Here is a 14,710-nt window from a genome sequence, read left to right as displayed (position 1 = left end):
GCATAGGGCAGGATAGTTGTTTTTTTTAACCAGATAAAAAGGGGTTGGAAATAAGCAGCATTAGTCATGCTGTCGTCATTTTTCCAAATGTATAGCAGTATTGTTCCCTGGCATCCCTCTCTCTAATTGACTCTGATAAAGGACAGCGAAGCCAGTTTGTCTCATCTCAATAGAGACGCCGCATTATTGAGGAGCAGTAGTCAAAAACGGACCTGAGCATTTCGGCTCGCGGGCCACATCCGGCCGCCGGTCCACAGTCTCCGATCAGCCCGTTTGGTATAAATAAAGAAGCTCAGTGCTTTCATATTTTGGACTTGATTGCCCACTCGTGGCCAAAAATGTCATATAAAACAACTTGGCAAAAACATACTAATGTTTTGTATGTGATCAACAAACGTGTTTAATAAACAGTTGAGCTGATTAATTATTTAAAATGTCCAAAATGCATGGTAATTACTTTTATAGAGCAACAAAGTTACTGACTGTTACTTGTAACTCGCTCAGCTTAGACTCCTTCAGCAGCAGCAACAGGAATGATTCATTGAGGAAAACTTTAGTGAGTGTTCTGCAACTGTGAAGTGCAACGTGCCAAATATTTCGTCCTTGAATCAGCTGTGAAATATTTTGAAAATAACTTTGACAAGTCTGTTGTAATACTTCACATTTATTTTGCATTCCATTGCCGGTTTTCTTACCAATCATTTTCTGACTCTATTTATGCACACATTTCTTAATTGTCTCTCTGTTTTTGACCCTGTAGTTGTTTCTTTTTGTGCCTCATTGCTACAAGTGCTGTCAAAATGCAAAACAGGAACAGGGCGGGGAAGGATATACAGGCACACCACAGCTGGCTCTCACCAAATGTCTTCACCACTGTATCCCTCCGCCTGACATAGTCCCGAAAGAGAGCCTCCAGCTGAAACAGTGTGCACAGGGACAAAAACAGGTGAAAGATCTGGTGACCGTGGCCCAGAAAGTCACAGCGGCCTGGGAAGAAGCGCTCAGGTATGGGGCAGGAGAAAAAGACTGCGCCCAAAAGGAAAGAAGTGATCTGTAGGGCGTGGAAGGGCAGTGAAGGCTCCTCCATCCAGGCCGCAGTTGAAAGCCGATGAAGCACAGGACTGATGTCCAGCAGATACGCGAGGGTGGCGGGGATCAGCTGACATATTTTACGACCCACGGGATACGGCCGCTGATATCTGGATTTGGCGAAACAGCTGCCAGCGCAGGAAAGCCAGCCCAAGAAAGCAGCGCCGGGCAGGAACAGAGAGCCAAAGCCGCTGTCTCTCCACACTGGCTCAGATGCATAAAAATAATGTCCAAGGGAACATCCATATTGATAAACGGCCACGCCCACATAGTCCATGAAGAACAAAAAATAGTGTGCATGCTCGGAGTGAGACTGAAAGAGATGAGCTGCCGCACTGAAGAACAAATACACCAGCGAAGACACAAAGAACAGGCATAAAGGCAGAGAGGCCGCCGTAAAGGTGTACCCCATGGCTCCTGTTTTAGCCCACCACTGTCGGAGGAGCACAAAGGCGGCCAGCAAGTGAGTCCAAACATTGAGGGTTTCGTTATGTCTCTGGAAGAGGCTGAAGAGGTAACAGTGCCACTTCTGATGGAGAGGACGGTAACCTGACAAAATGTAGGGTTCCCGAAACAGGTTGGGGACTTGGCTGGAAACGACAGTGGGGCTGGGCAGCGGCAAGGAGGATGATATTAGGTCGCAAAGTCGGGGGAGTTGGCCGATCTGCTTTGCACTTTCGATGAGAGTGCCGAGTCGCTGTAGAAACTCTCCCGACATCGCTGCGTCTTACAGATGGAAGACACTGAACTGGACACTGGTGGCTAACGCTGGAAGAAAAAAATTGAAGAATTCAATTGTGAATGAATGCTGAGCCGTTCTTCAATAATGTCAAGTCAAGTCAAATGTATCTATAATAATGCCCCCTTCCCACTGTACAATACCTATTCAAATCAGCCCAGCTTTACTAGATATTATTTTCTACGGGCGAAAGTACTGCAAAGTAAGACATCTACATACTCAGTTGTCAAGCAGATTAGAAATTGTGCTTGCATTGAGGATACACAGCAAAAATGATAATAGTAACATCTGAGCTAACTAGTTCGGTACGGGCCACGGCGTCATTATACTTCATAATTTTCATTTTGCTGCAGTGGTCCGTTTTCTTGCTGTCATCTTTCAAGACGTAAACACAGAAAAGCTGCATCCACCTCTGTTGTTCTATTTGTTGACATGACTCATTATTGAGACTGAATGCGGTCAATGCAGCTTACCAGCTAGGACGCCGCCGTAGAAACAATATTGTTCCAATGTAATGGGCCCGCATAAAAAAAAAAAGACTGCAGTTTTATATTACGTGACGTCGTCATTTCAATGCTGGTTTTGACTAAATTTAAATCCCATTCATGAATACAAATTTATTTAAAATATTCATTCACTTACTGGTCCTATGCAAGCATGTATGAAAATTAATACAGAATTTTATATAAACATTTGAATAATTGCACTGCACTGTGAGGGTATACAAATATTGTTTCACTGTTTTTGGTGGACTGTATCAAGTTATCTTGTGACATACGATGCCATTTTGAACTTTTTTTTTTTTTTGCTGAGGGACCAAACTGGATGCAACTATTTACCCTGACGAGAGTTGAACGCCAGCGGTGCTACTCACTGAGTCATCCAGCCGCGACACACACACTCGTGATCGATGTTTTAATTTATTGAATGTAATCATACATTCCGTGCGTCAATTTTGGTACAGTAGCTTGGTCCTCCATTACAACCAGGTCAGCATCAAATGAGAACCTACTCTTTACCTGGAGGTTAAATTAAAAAAATAATAATAAAAAATGATCAAAATCATGATATAGTGTGAGAAGTGACAATACTGGACATCATCTCAACCTCCATTTAATGTCACAGTTTGACATCCAAATTTCAATCTATTTTTGAGGTTACAAAGATGTGGTCTCATATTCATAGGTTGAAATCACTCACACTTGCTTTCACTTAAACCCGAAACAATATGAACTAAGATGCGTTTTTTTGTTTCACAAAGAATTTATTCATGGGATTAAAGGGCAAAGGAAAGTTGGCCAGCGAGTCCGAAGCACATGACAATTCCAAACCCAGATAAACATTTTTTTCCCCTTTTTCCAACAATTAAAACCTAAGAGAGAGACAAGGTGAGGAGAATTGCTGTGTATTTCTTCACAAATACAAAAAAGAAGATATGCATTCAAACAGTGAGTAAGTATCACGTTATCATGCACAAAATAATGTAATCTACTGCTGTCAGTAAGGTAAATATACGAGGTGGAATAGTCAGAAAGAACCCACACCCATGTCAGGGCACAAGTGCAATCCCCTCTTGGCCCTTTCTACAATTACTGGCTATTCAAACATTTGACACGCATTAGTTTAAAGTTTAAACTTTAAAGTTTACTTTAAAGTTTAAACTAATGCGTTTAAGTCTAGTTTAAACTTTAAACTCCCTATTGAACAGAGAGCTCTAGTAACACAGGTTAAGTGACTGAAAAACTATGCAGCATGAAGTAAATATGAAGCTATTCACAACAAATTCGAACCACTTGATTTTGCTACAATAAACCAAATAGATGAGCTGATCGCACCTGCGCGTGTAGATGGAAACCGTTGTCCTCCTGGAGAACGTAACGTTGCACGTCTCTGCACGAGGCAACGCAAGTTTCAACACTTGCTCGTCTCGCCTCCCTCAAATATTCCACAGCCTAAGAACATGACGACATGTGGAGGTTTTATGCTGCATTCCATGAAAATGGGAAGTCAGAGTTTTCCGACCTCCGACCAGGAAAAGAGCACTGGAACGCCACTCAAACTGGGAGGTCCAATCGCGAGTCGGGGGGGAAAAAAAATCACCGAGACTTCACCGAGGTGCTTCAATCTGACGTCACTCGATCCCCAAAGAGACACAGACCGTGAATGGTGAAGCATAATTTTTGCCATTATAAAAATATATTCATGTATCTTCATTACGTAACAACATGATTTGTAGACTGCGTTAAAATATATTACGCGATCTCCCTGCATGAAGTTATTCGGTGAAATTGATATATCTTTATTTAAATCAATTGAAATTATGAAGGCAAGTTTGCTGGAGGTCAAAACGTGTTTTGAGAAACAAAACAAAAAACAGTTCATCGCGATCGGCCATGTTTGTTGTTTACATTCATTCGCCTGGAACAGGTTGAGGTCGCAAATGGGTACAATCCAATGTATTTATTTATTTATTTATTTTATTGTTTTTTTTCACCCCAGTGTGGTCGCTAGTTGCACGTAACTGTTGTAAAAATAATGCATTTACAGTATGCTCGATTTTGCTCAATGTTATTTAACACTACCAGAGGTTTTCACCAGATGCTACGTGGTCAGTCTTGAGATGCTTGCAATAGTAAATGAGTCAAAATATCAGACACAGTTCTTACTACAGTGACGCTCTACACACCTCCTCTCAAAATACTCAATAATTAACAAATATGTGAATTAAGTGGGTTTGATGAATAATAAACTAATTGACTACATTACCCATATGCCTGCTGGAGCGGATATACATCGTGTTTCCCAACCATGCTTTGGAATGGGGATTTATAGTACAGTGGCCCGAAAGTGCGTGCATTATTTTCTTCACAGTTCACAAACAAATATTTTGAAAACGATGTAGTGCTGGCCTTATTTCAATTTCTCCCACAACGTCATAACAAAATGAGAACATATGAAGTGTCGCCATCTCCCGGACAACGCTGAAACCTGTCGAAATTATAGTTGCGCTTTTCTCGTCGGGAGTGTCTTCCGATTTTATTTTCGCGGGAGTTCTTCGAGGGGCTGGGTCACGTGAACACGCAAAATACACTCATTGGACAGATGTAATGACACTGCCAGAACGCGGAACCTTATTAACCAATCGGGTGTTACGTTCTCCTTGCGTCAGGACGCCGTGGCGCGAAAAGTCTTCATTGTGCGGACAGACTACATAAGCTGCGTATCCGTCCGGGACTGTGTAACAATTATTAGTTTTCCTTCGTAAATATACACAAACTCTTGCATTATGGCTAACGATGTTGTAGATGATCGCTTGATGAGGGAGGCGCAGAGGGATTATCTGGACTTCCTGGATGATGATGTAAGTTTCATTATACTATATTATGAAGTTACCGTGTGCCCCAATGAACACATGTGTTGCCGACCAAAAGTAATGACTCTTTTAGCCGTATTAATGCATATCTCCAACTACTGCACCACAAATATTTCGGGACCGTCTAAAACGCTTCAGGAATCGTTAAAAAAAACTTTGCTTAATGTCAGAAAAACCGCGATGTATCGTCATCAAAATGTATGTGCACATCTCTACTTGTGACCACTTCAGCAACTGCATCTATCGGAATATTCGCCGCAATATTTTGGGATTATATGGACGTTAAGCATTATCGTGAAGTGAAATCAAGCTTCTGTAGTGAGTGCCTAAGGAGAGGAAAGCTCCTATTTGAATAGAGATGTGCAAATAGATTTGGGTGACGATTGATCAAAGTTGTTTGCATATTAAACCATTTTGATATATATTGTTTTCTATTACGCGTTTTAGACTGTCCCTATATTTCATTTTTTTGACGTGATTGTATTTTTGGGGAATAATTTGTGATGAAGCTGAAATGTGCATACTTTGTATTTCAGCAAGACCAGGGCATTTACCAGAGCAAAGTCCGGGACATGATCAGCGAGAACAAGTCTCGTCTCATCGTCAACATTAACGACCTGAGGAGACGCAACGACGTGCGGGCTGCAAAGTGAGCGAACGTGTTGTTATTAGAATACGATAAACAACAAGCAGATGTGGCATCACAAAAGCAGTCTGTTGTGGTGTTTGTGTTTCTGACTCGATATGGGTTAGTTTAAACTAATCCACAAATTGCTCTGGATAGAACTTAACAAGACATTTTCAATATTTATATTAGTGTTGAACATGTAATTGAATTCTAATTGTCATCGTAGTGTAGTAGAATGCAAATTTGTAATTGCAGAGGCTGCAATTTAGAACACTCAGTAGACTTTATTTTTATGTATATATGTAGGTTCTATTTGTTTATTTACTCATATCATGTTTAGATAAATTCAGTGTTTCACACTGTCAGGTTGATGAACAACGCTTTTGAAGAGCTGATGGCCTTCCAGCTGGCCCTGAAGGACCTGGTGGCCTCTGTAGACGCCACTTACGCCAAACAGTACGAGGAGTTCAACATCGGCTTGGAGGGAAGCTTCGGCTCCAAACACGTCACCCCTAGGACGCTCACATCAAGGCTGCTCGGCAGTATGGTTTGTGTGGAGGGCATCATCACCAAGTGTGAGTTTCTATCTGATATCTGTAGAGTTTGAAGCATACCACGGACATTCCTTTTAAATATCATAATGCCTTCAATTTTCCTTAGGTTCTCTTGTGCGCCCCAAAGTGGTGCGCAGCGTCCACTACTGTCCTGCCACCAACAAGACCATGGAGAGGAAGTACACAGATATGACCTCCTTGGATGCTTTTCCTTCTAATTCCATCTACCCCACCAAGGTATCAAAACACATGCTAGCTTTAGCTGCTTCTCACACTTCGGAACACAATAGCATCAGTCTTCCCTCTTGGGTTCCTTCCTAACAGGACGAGGAGAACAATCCTCTTGAGACAGAGTTTGGTCTGTCCGTCTACAAGGACCACCAGACCATCACGGTACAGGAGATGCCAGAAAAAGCCCCCGCGGGCCAGTTGCCTCGCTCTGTGGACATCATTCTGGACAATGACTTGGTGGATGTGGTCAAACCGGGAGACAGAGTGCAGGTCATCGGGACGTACCGCTGCCTGCCTGGAAAGAAGGGAGGCTTTACTTCCGGAACATTCAGGTGAAACGTTTTAATATTCTTTGCTTACACTTTTATGTGGAACGTTTTTTTTTATGTTGACATATTTGCATGGACAACGATTGACGAGGCATTTGGTTACTCTTTAGTTCATATTCTTAATTGACTCTTTATTTCGTCCAGGACCATCATGATCGCTTGTCATATCAAACAAATGAGCAAGGAAGCGTCGCCAACCTTCAACGCTGACGACATCAGCAAAATTAGAAACTTCTGTCGCAGTCGCTCTGGAGTAAGTCAGTCACTGTCAGCTCAGTCCTGCTGTTCGCAGTTGCATCGTTTTGATAGTTTTATGAAGTGGGGAAGATTGAGCAACAAGCAAAACCATTTTTCGGGATACTCTTTTTAATGTCTTCGTTTAACATGCTCGTCTTTCTACCTTCATCTAGAATGTTTTTGATCAGCTGTCCCGCTCACTGGCCCCCAGCATCCATGGCCATGAATACATCAAGAAGGCAATTCTCTGCATGTTGCTCGGCGGTGTGGAAAAGGTGCTGGAAAACGGCTCGCGAATCAGAGGGGACATAAACATCCTGCTCATTGGTACGAGAACTAATTTTGTAACAGCGTTAGCAGATTCAGGAGCAATTTGTAGAGCGGGTTTGCTGGTTTTGAATTTTTCCTTTATTCATCTCGGGGGCGGCCATTTTGTCACTTCTGTCGACTGAAAATGACATCACAGTTGCGCAGTTAACGACCAATCATGGCTCACCTGTTTTCTGAAGCTGAGCCATGATTGGTTGGAATGCGAGCCTAAGGGAACTTAGACGTCAGTGGGCGGTGCTGCATAAAATGCCCGCCCCCTGAATGAATAAAAACAGATGGATTTTACTGCTTAACTCATATTCCACAAACACAATATTAGAGAATACTTTCAAACAGAAGAGTGGGGGCGCACCCGACAAAATTCAATTCCCCTTTCTGTAAAAGTAATACGTCTTGCATTGGTTTTCTTTCAGGTGACCCTTCCGTTGCCAAGTCTCAGCTTCTGCGTTACGTTCTCCACACTGCACCAAGAGCAATCCCCACCACTGGACGGGGCTCCTCTGGGGTGGGCTTGACCGCCGCCGTCACCACTGACCAGGAAACTGGTAGGGAAATGGTACACCATCTGATTTCCTTTCTGTCCAATCAGATTGATTAATCTTTGCGTCCACCCCAAGGGGAGCGGCGCCTGGAGGCCGGCGCCATGGTGCTGGCCGACCGCGGCGTGGTGTGCATCGATGAGTTTGACAAGATGTCCGACATGGACCGCACAGCCATCCATGAGGTCATGGAGCAGGGTCGGGTCACTATCGCCAAAGCCGGCATCCACGCCCGCCTGAATGCCCGCTGCTCGGTTCTGGCGGCAGCTAACCCCGTCTACGGCAGGGTGAGTTCCAGGAAGAAGCTCACGTCGCCTCCTGAACAGGACGTGCTCACCGTGCGCCTCTTTTTGTCCTCGTCAGTACGACCAGTACAAAACCCCCATGGAGAACATCGGACTGCAGGACTCTTTGCTGTCCCGTTTCGACCTCCTCTTCATCGTGCTGGATCAGATGGACCCCGAGCAGGACCGGGAGATCTCGGACCACGTTCTCAGGATGCACCGCTATCGTGACCCCCGTGAGCAGGAGGGTGCAGGTACTGCGGTTCGGCTTCATCCAGAAATTAAACGTTATCATTTGGATATGTCACTTATTTTTTTTTTTTTTTTTATTAATATCATGACTTTTCTATTTAGCGATGGCTCTGGGTGGCTCGGTAGACGTCTTGGCCACAGACGATCCGGATGTTGTGGCGCAGGAGCACGAAGAGCTGCAGGTCTATGAGAAACACAACAACTTGCTGCATGGAAACAAAAAAAAGAGGTAGAGTCATTTTTTGTTATAGTGACAAAAACAAATAATCGTTCCCTTGATTTGAATCAAGAAGAATGGTTTTTATTTTGATTGTACCACCGGGTGGAACAGACACAACCTGGTGGCAGGGTGTGGGGGCAACCCCAGTCTGAGCTCCCCTAAGAAAAAGGTGGGGGTGGGGAGTGTTTCGGGGGGGACATTGCAGCAATCCTGCAGTGGTCAGGGCGCCACCACATCCCTTTCTGCAGTTGCGCCACAATAGAGGAAGGGAGAGGGTTTGGGGGGAAGACAACAAAGCTGTTGATAGATATGGTTGTGTATTGCATTTATGTGATCAATTCAGTGTGTATGAGCCAGTATGTGTGCTTTGTCCCAGCGGCATGCCAGGACATCGACTTGTTGTCGGGGAGATGAGTCCATGCGTCCCAACTATGTCGAGCCAACTTAGTTTCTTCAGTTGTGATCTGTCGCTTGTTTTGGGGGAAAAAAAAAAAAAAAAATCATTGTCTTTTTATGTTGTTGTTGCCAACCAAATTTTGGGCTACAAGTTACCTTCAGATACGTCTATATAGAACAGTGTCATTTCAGTTTACCCCTTTTGAAGCCAAGTGTTTACAATACATCAATGAGTAATGAAGCTGCTCTAAGAGTAATTGATTTCTAAACTGCTCATAACCCTGCCACCAAATTAACCACCTCGGCAGATTATTATATGGCAGATTCTGAATGTTTCAGAGAGAAGATTGTGAGCAAGGAATTCATGAGAAAGTACATCCACATCGCCAAAGGACTGACGCCGGTGCTGACAGAGGAGGCAGCCAATCACATCGCAGAAGAGTACTCAAGGCTCAGGAGCCAGGAGCAGATGGGTGCTGATATTGCCAGGGTGAGCAGTAGGGCTGAAAAATATTTAAAATCGCAAAGGCTGTAATTTTTGAATAAAAAAGAAAACTACACTAAATTGTCTTTTTGGTGCTGAGCTCTGCGCCCGCATTTAACATCCCGTCTCCGCCTCAGACGTCCCCAGTGACGGCCCGAACGCTGGAGACTCTGATCCGTCTGTCCACGGCTCACGCCAAGGCCCGCATGAGCAAAGTCGTGGAGATGGAGGATTCGGAGGTTGCGGTTGAGCTCGTCCAGTTCGCCTACTTCAAGAAGGTGTGGTGCTGATCAAGCGAGCGCCGAGAGCAAGTTGGGTTGTTTGAGCAGCAAGGTGACAAACGTGTGCTTTCATGCAGGTTCTCGAGAAAGAAAAGAAGCGTTCCAGAAAGGAACATGCTTCTGGCTCGGATGAGGAGGACGATGAAGAGGCGGCATCTACTCAGCAGTCACAGAGATCTCAGAGAAAGAGGTACACAATTCCAGTATTTTCGCTCACAAGTTAAGAGTCTGTCTTTGCAGCCCCTAAAAATAACCTATGTGTCCTGAAGGGTGCGCCGTGGGTCTCAGGGCAGCGAGCCTTACAGTCCGTATGACTTCAGTGAAGAGCAGGACGTTCCTGACAGTAAGACCTTTATTACACCTTTCAGACTTTTTAACTTCCATGGCTAAGGCGGGGCCTGACTGATAGGTGGAGGTGCAGTGTGATTTTCATGACTTCATTTTGTTGAAGTTATCACGTTTTTGTTGTTGTTTTTTTTTCAATAAAAGTATTAAACACACCAAAAGCATGTTCCTACCGAAGCATGGAACTGCCAATATCGAGTAAACATGTTTGACCGGCAAACTCGTATGAATGTATTGATAAAATGTAGGCTAAATGCTAAAAACCATAGCATATTTTCCAATACTGCCACGGGGTATTGGCAAGTAAAAAAAAACAAAAAAAAAAGATGTTTTTTTTGCATTTAGCCTACATTTATACCAATAAGTCTAAAAATTAATTACATTTCCCCCCCATAATTTCTCTATCTAGATATGTATAAATATCTATCTATCACTCTATATCTATGTCTCTATCTATCGACTGTATATCCATACTTATGTCTATCTTTAGCTAGCTAGCTAGGGGGGCTGACAGATATCTGACCTGCATATAGCACCTCCTAGTCATGGTGTAGTGAGATGTATGCTTCAATTATATTTTCAATGGTTACTTCATAAACTTGCTGACTACACACACAATCTTGCTCACTCTAAATAGGGTTTAAATATTAGAAACTCATATCCGTGTGTTACAGCACAGCTGGAGACCACAACAAATTAGAAAAATGTTTACTTGGTTTATAATAGTTAAAAAAAAAAAAAAATCCTCCCCCCCAACTACACCATTTTTTTTTCTTGGAAGTCTCACATTGTTGTTGTGCTCTTCAGTTCAGGCCGCCACCGTGAAAAAAGCCAAGGCCAAGCAGGTGGAAGAGGACCAAATGGATACCTCCTCACCGGCTGCCAGCTCTGAGCTCTCTTCTGAAAGGTAGGCGCCTCATTTCCACATGTCGAAAAATATGAACTCCAACAGTTACTTATGTTACTTTTGCTTTTCTCCCGCTAGGCTGAAGGAGTTCAAGTCCTCCCTGTTTGCCGTGTTCCAGTCTGCTCACGCCCAATCGGTGAAGATGCAGGCGCTGATGGACGGCGTCAACAAAGAGTGTCGGGTGCGCTTCACTGAGGCGGAGGTCCGCGCCGCATTGACTCGCATGCAAGACGACAACCAGGTCATGGTGGCTGATGACATCATCTTCCTCATCTGAGAGTATGCCAAAGACCATCTCTCACTTCTGTTCCATGGACTTCAAAACAACATATATTCATGGGGTTTCTCCAGCTTTTCCCATACAAATTTTTCATAGTTACAGTTATTTGAAATTGTGACAGTGTTTCTGTGTCTCGAGTGCGCGATTAAGTTGTTTTGTTAATAATGGTTATAATTAGAGTTCACATTGTCATATATTCTCTGCAGTCAAATGTACTATTTTTCTCCTTCAGATGCTGTAAATAGTGGAAGCAATTAAAAAAAAAACTTGAAACGAATAAAATGGTAAGCCATGTTTATTTTTATTTTTTTGCAGTGAAATGTCATTCCAGTTTTCTGCATACAGTAGTTGCAGTTATACTGAATAGGTTTTTTGTGTGAATCAAGTTTTGAATTGCTTAACATCCATCCGTTTTCTACACCACTTAATAGTCATTTAGGGCTGTGAGCAGGAGTCTATCGCAACTGATTTTTATAATGGGGTGGGTGTTGTGGAGGGTACACGGTCGTTCAATCTATCAAAAGTCTCAATAAAATGGAAACACAAAAGTAGGAATTTATGATTGTATAATTAGACCGAAAGCTCAAAATTAACGTTCTTATTTGCAGTATGACTTCAGATACCATGATGCAATTTGTGGAAGCTAAATAACTGATGTGCAATGGACAAGTGAAGTTTATGTAGCTCTCAATCACAACACGGAACTGGTGAAGTTGGTCTTAAATTGAACTTTAAATGGAATTTAAAAGTCATAAAATCTTGAATTCAACTTGCCTTATAGGCTGTATGGGAACACAGTCCTGGTTCTATAGCATCTGAAGTTGAAGGATTGAGTGTCTGCGTGTTAACCTTGCGTGACACAACTCCTACAATTGATGTCCTTCACATGGCTGACAGCTGTGTTGTGCGCTTATCTGTGGCTCTGATCAGCCTGCAAAAGAGTATGCGCTTGTCACCATCTTCATCCAGGATGCAAGATCTCGAGTTTAGAAAGCCACAGATGATTCATATCACCCACGTTTAAAAAAAAAAATAAAAAACAAGAAAAAAAAAAGATAATTGAAAATGGAAAAGTTGCTACAGTATATTGCTCAATTCTTATATAAAAATTACAGAATGTTACAATATACTACAATAGAGCTATACTAATTTATTTTTGCATCGTCACAATACAAAGTTGAGGTGTAAGCATGCTTTTGTCGGTGACCTCCTCCGTTGGCCCTCAGTTCAGACACTCATCACATGCCTACTGTACCCGTGTCACTAATTCCACCAAATTCTCGCCGCTCTACATCGGTTACCTAAAACCTTTGAATACTTCTTGACTCAGCACTTTGATAGAAAGCGTGCCAAGGATGCAGCCTCGCCTCACAATGCAGCGCAGCCATTTTACAGCTTCCTCTTGTCTCGAGATGCGCGCTGATAATCTCACTTGGTCTTTGAACTTGTTGTGCTGATTCACAACCACAACCACGAAATATGACATTTGAGGTAGGGTGTTAGCAGTGGTGATGGAGGAAAAAAAGTTTAATCCGGTTTGCACATCAAGTGCGTGGCTTTTAAAATGGAAAAAGAAAATGAGCCAATCAGAGCAGAAAGGCACTGTAGAAGACACATCAAGAGAGCTTTTCTGTCAAGTTGGACGTCACGATAATGTTCGCAGTGAGTCAAGCCTTTCTGTTTTCTATTATCTCCTAATGTGTTCATTTTTGTAAGTATCATTATGGTGCCTCATCATGGTTTTTATGTTTTTTTTTAAATTTTTTTTATTTTTTTTGAAGTTGAGAGTTGCCTTGTTGCTGGGTTTGGCCACTGCGCTGCACGCCACCACCGGAGGCCCAGTGGACAAAGTCCAGGTGGACCGTAAAGGTGGACTTAAGAGAAGGAAAGTGAGGCTGGAGGTGGAAAATTTGTTGGACGGGTCAGCTGATCTGATGGTCACCGGTTCTGTCCCAAATATTGCCAACACGTCTCTGTCACCCTGGACATACAAGTGAGCAAGATTTACATTTACTCAATGCACTTTTATGATTATTTTTTAAAGCAGTGCTGCAAGTAAACTGTTCTAGATGAATTTGTTGGTTCTCATCATCATGTAGGTTGACTCTGACTCAGGGCAGGCCCGACTTACCAGTTTTGGTTCATGGTTATTTTCTTGTGGAATTTCTCTGACTGCCTGTTACCTTTCCTCCAGAGAGTCTTGTGTGGCATCCCGTCTCCCTCGGGTGCTCTCCAGTGCGCGCTGCCTGACTTCTGCTTGTCTCAGCCACGAAAGTGGAGAAGAGGATGCGACCTTGGAGGTCAAACCTATCAAGTACCAGGTCCTGGTTCTGCAAAGGTGGGCAACTATGTGTGTGGTACCGTCCCGAGGATATAGAATTGCACTTAAAAAAAAAAATATTACTGTATGCCGACCATGCGATGCAGTATAGACTTTTATTACTCAATACTCATTGCAAAGTAGGAGGACTACCACAAATTATGACTTTTAAAACAGTGCAGAAACTATTTTATTATTCAGGCATTTTTTGGTATTGATGATAACTTGACTGCATTTTGCTCCATCTGACTACAGAGTCCCAAACCGAAGGCCAAATAGCAACTCGAGGAAGAAGAAGAAGAGGAGTAGGAGGACGAAGTTCAGACTAAAAACACAGACGATCACAGTGGGCTGTACATGCATAAGGCGTACTGTTTGACTTATTTACATAATGCTTGCCACTTTCAATGTTACCGAACTATAGTTATTTTTCTGTACTTGCACTGACACAAACGCACATTTGTGAGTGCTGGAAGATTATTACAGTATGACCCGGTTCTCCTAAAATTTCACTTCAAATTATTTTCTCATGCAAATTTTCCTCAGAAAATTATAGCTTTAATTGTAACATTTTTTTAAATCAAAAAAAATATGCCTATATGCCACACTGCTTTTCTGTTGTATAAATCAGATTTTATTTTTTTCCCCTCATAAAAACACAGTGTTATTTTTGTGGCAAGTTTTTTTTTCTTATATGAATATGAATTTATTCTCTTAACATTACACTTTTTTCCTTAAAATAGGACTTCCATTTTTTTGTGTAAAAATAGAACTTTCCTCTTGTAACATTTTTTCGTAGCACGTTCATCATTTCAATATTTCTAAGTCACTGGCGCAGTTGTACTCCACATGTCACGTTATATAAATAGAAATAATGACAACCACAGCCACA

The 14,710-nt window shown here is 42.6% G+C and overlaps 3 protein-coding genes across 4 annotated transcripts; 2 read left to right on the top strand and 1 right to left on the bottom strand.

Annotated features, from left to right (window-relative positions):
* Nucleotides 1–648: 648 nt before the first annotated feature.
* On the bottom strand, nt 649–3,878 carry paqr8 (progestin and adipoQ receptor family member VIII). The gene is made up of 2 exons (XM_086019049.1): nt 3,664–3,878; nt 649–1,857 (listed from the first exon to the last, which is right to left on the bottom strand). The coding sequence occupies exon 2, from the start codon at nt 1,805–1,807 to the stop codon at nt 731–733; it is 1,077 nt and encodes a 358-aa protein (XP_085875175.1). The 5' UTR covers nt 1,808–1,857; nt 3,664–3,878; the 3' UTR covers nt 649–730.
* A 1,108-nt stretch (nt 3,879–4,986) lies between these two features.
* Nucleotides 4,987–11,838, top strand: mcm3 (minichromosome maintenance complex component 3). The gene is made up of 17 exons (XM_086018876.1): nt 4,987–5,189; nt 5,738–5,850; nt 6,196–6,404; nt 6,490–6,620; nt 6,708–6,946; nt 7,088–7,196; nt 7,354–7,507; nt 7,924–8,055; nt 8,128–8,336; nt 8,413–8,587; nt 8,688–8,814; nt 9,541–9,691; nt 9,823–9,963; nt 10,044–10,156; nt 10,236–10,309; nt 11,119–11,218; nt 11,297–11,838. The coding sequence occupies exons 1-17, from the start codon at nt 5,115–5,117 to the stop codon at nt 11,493–11,495; spliced, it is 2,451 nt and encodes an 816-aa protein (XP_085875002.1). The 5' UTR covers nt 4,987–5,114; the 3' UTR covers nt 11,496–11,838.
* A 1,251-nt stretch (nt 11,839–13,089) lies between these two features.
* il17a/f3 (interleukin 17a/f3) lies at nt 13,090–14,704 on the top strand. 2 transcript variants are annotated; one of them, XM_086018879.1, is made up of 4 exons: nt 13,090–13,160; nt 13,280–13,491; nt 13,693–13,836; nt 14,074–14,704. In XM_086018879.1, the coding sequence occupies exons 1-4, from the start codon at nt 13,152–13,154 to the stop codon at nt 14,195–14,197; spliced, it is 489 nt and encodes a 162-aa protein (XP_085875005.1). In that variant the 5' UTR covers nt 13,090–13,151; the 3' UTR covers nt 14,198–14,704. The 2 variants fall into 2 exon arrangements, with proteins under 2 accessions (XP_085875005.1, XP_085875004.1); XM_086018878.1 differs by lacking the exon at nt 13,090–13,160 and having other exon boundaries at nt 13,170–13,491.
* The last annotated feature ends 6 nt before the right edge of the window (nt 14,705–14,710 follow it).

The sequence above is a fragment of the Filicampus tigris genome, chromosome 20 (genome assembly GCF_054856515.1).
Source record: "Filicampus tigris isolate MCC_2025a chromosome 20, RoL_Ftig_1.0, whole genome shotgun sequence".
NCBI classification, from domain to species: domain Eukaryota; kingdom Metazoa; phylum Chordata; class Actinopteri; order Syngnathiformes; family Syngnathidae; genus Filicampus; species Filicampus tigris.
The sequence above is the reverse complement of the archived record's forward strand: the minus strand, read 5'-3'. Positions and strand labels throughout refer to the sequence as shown.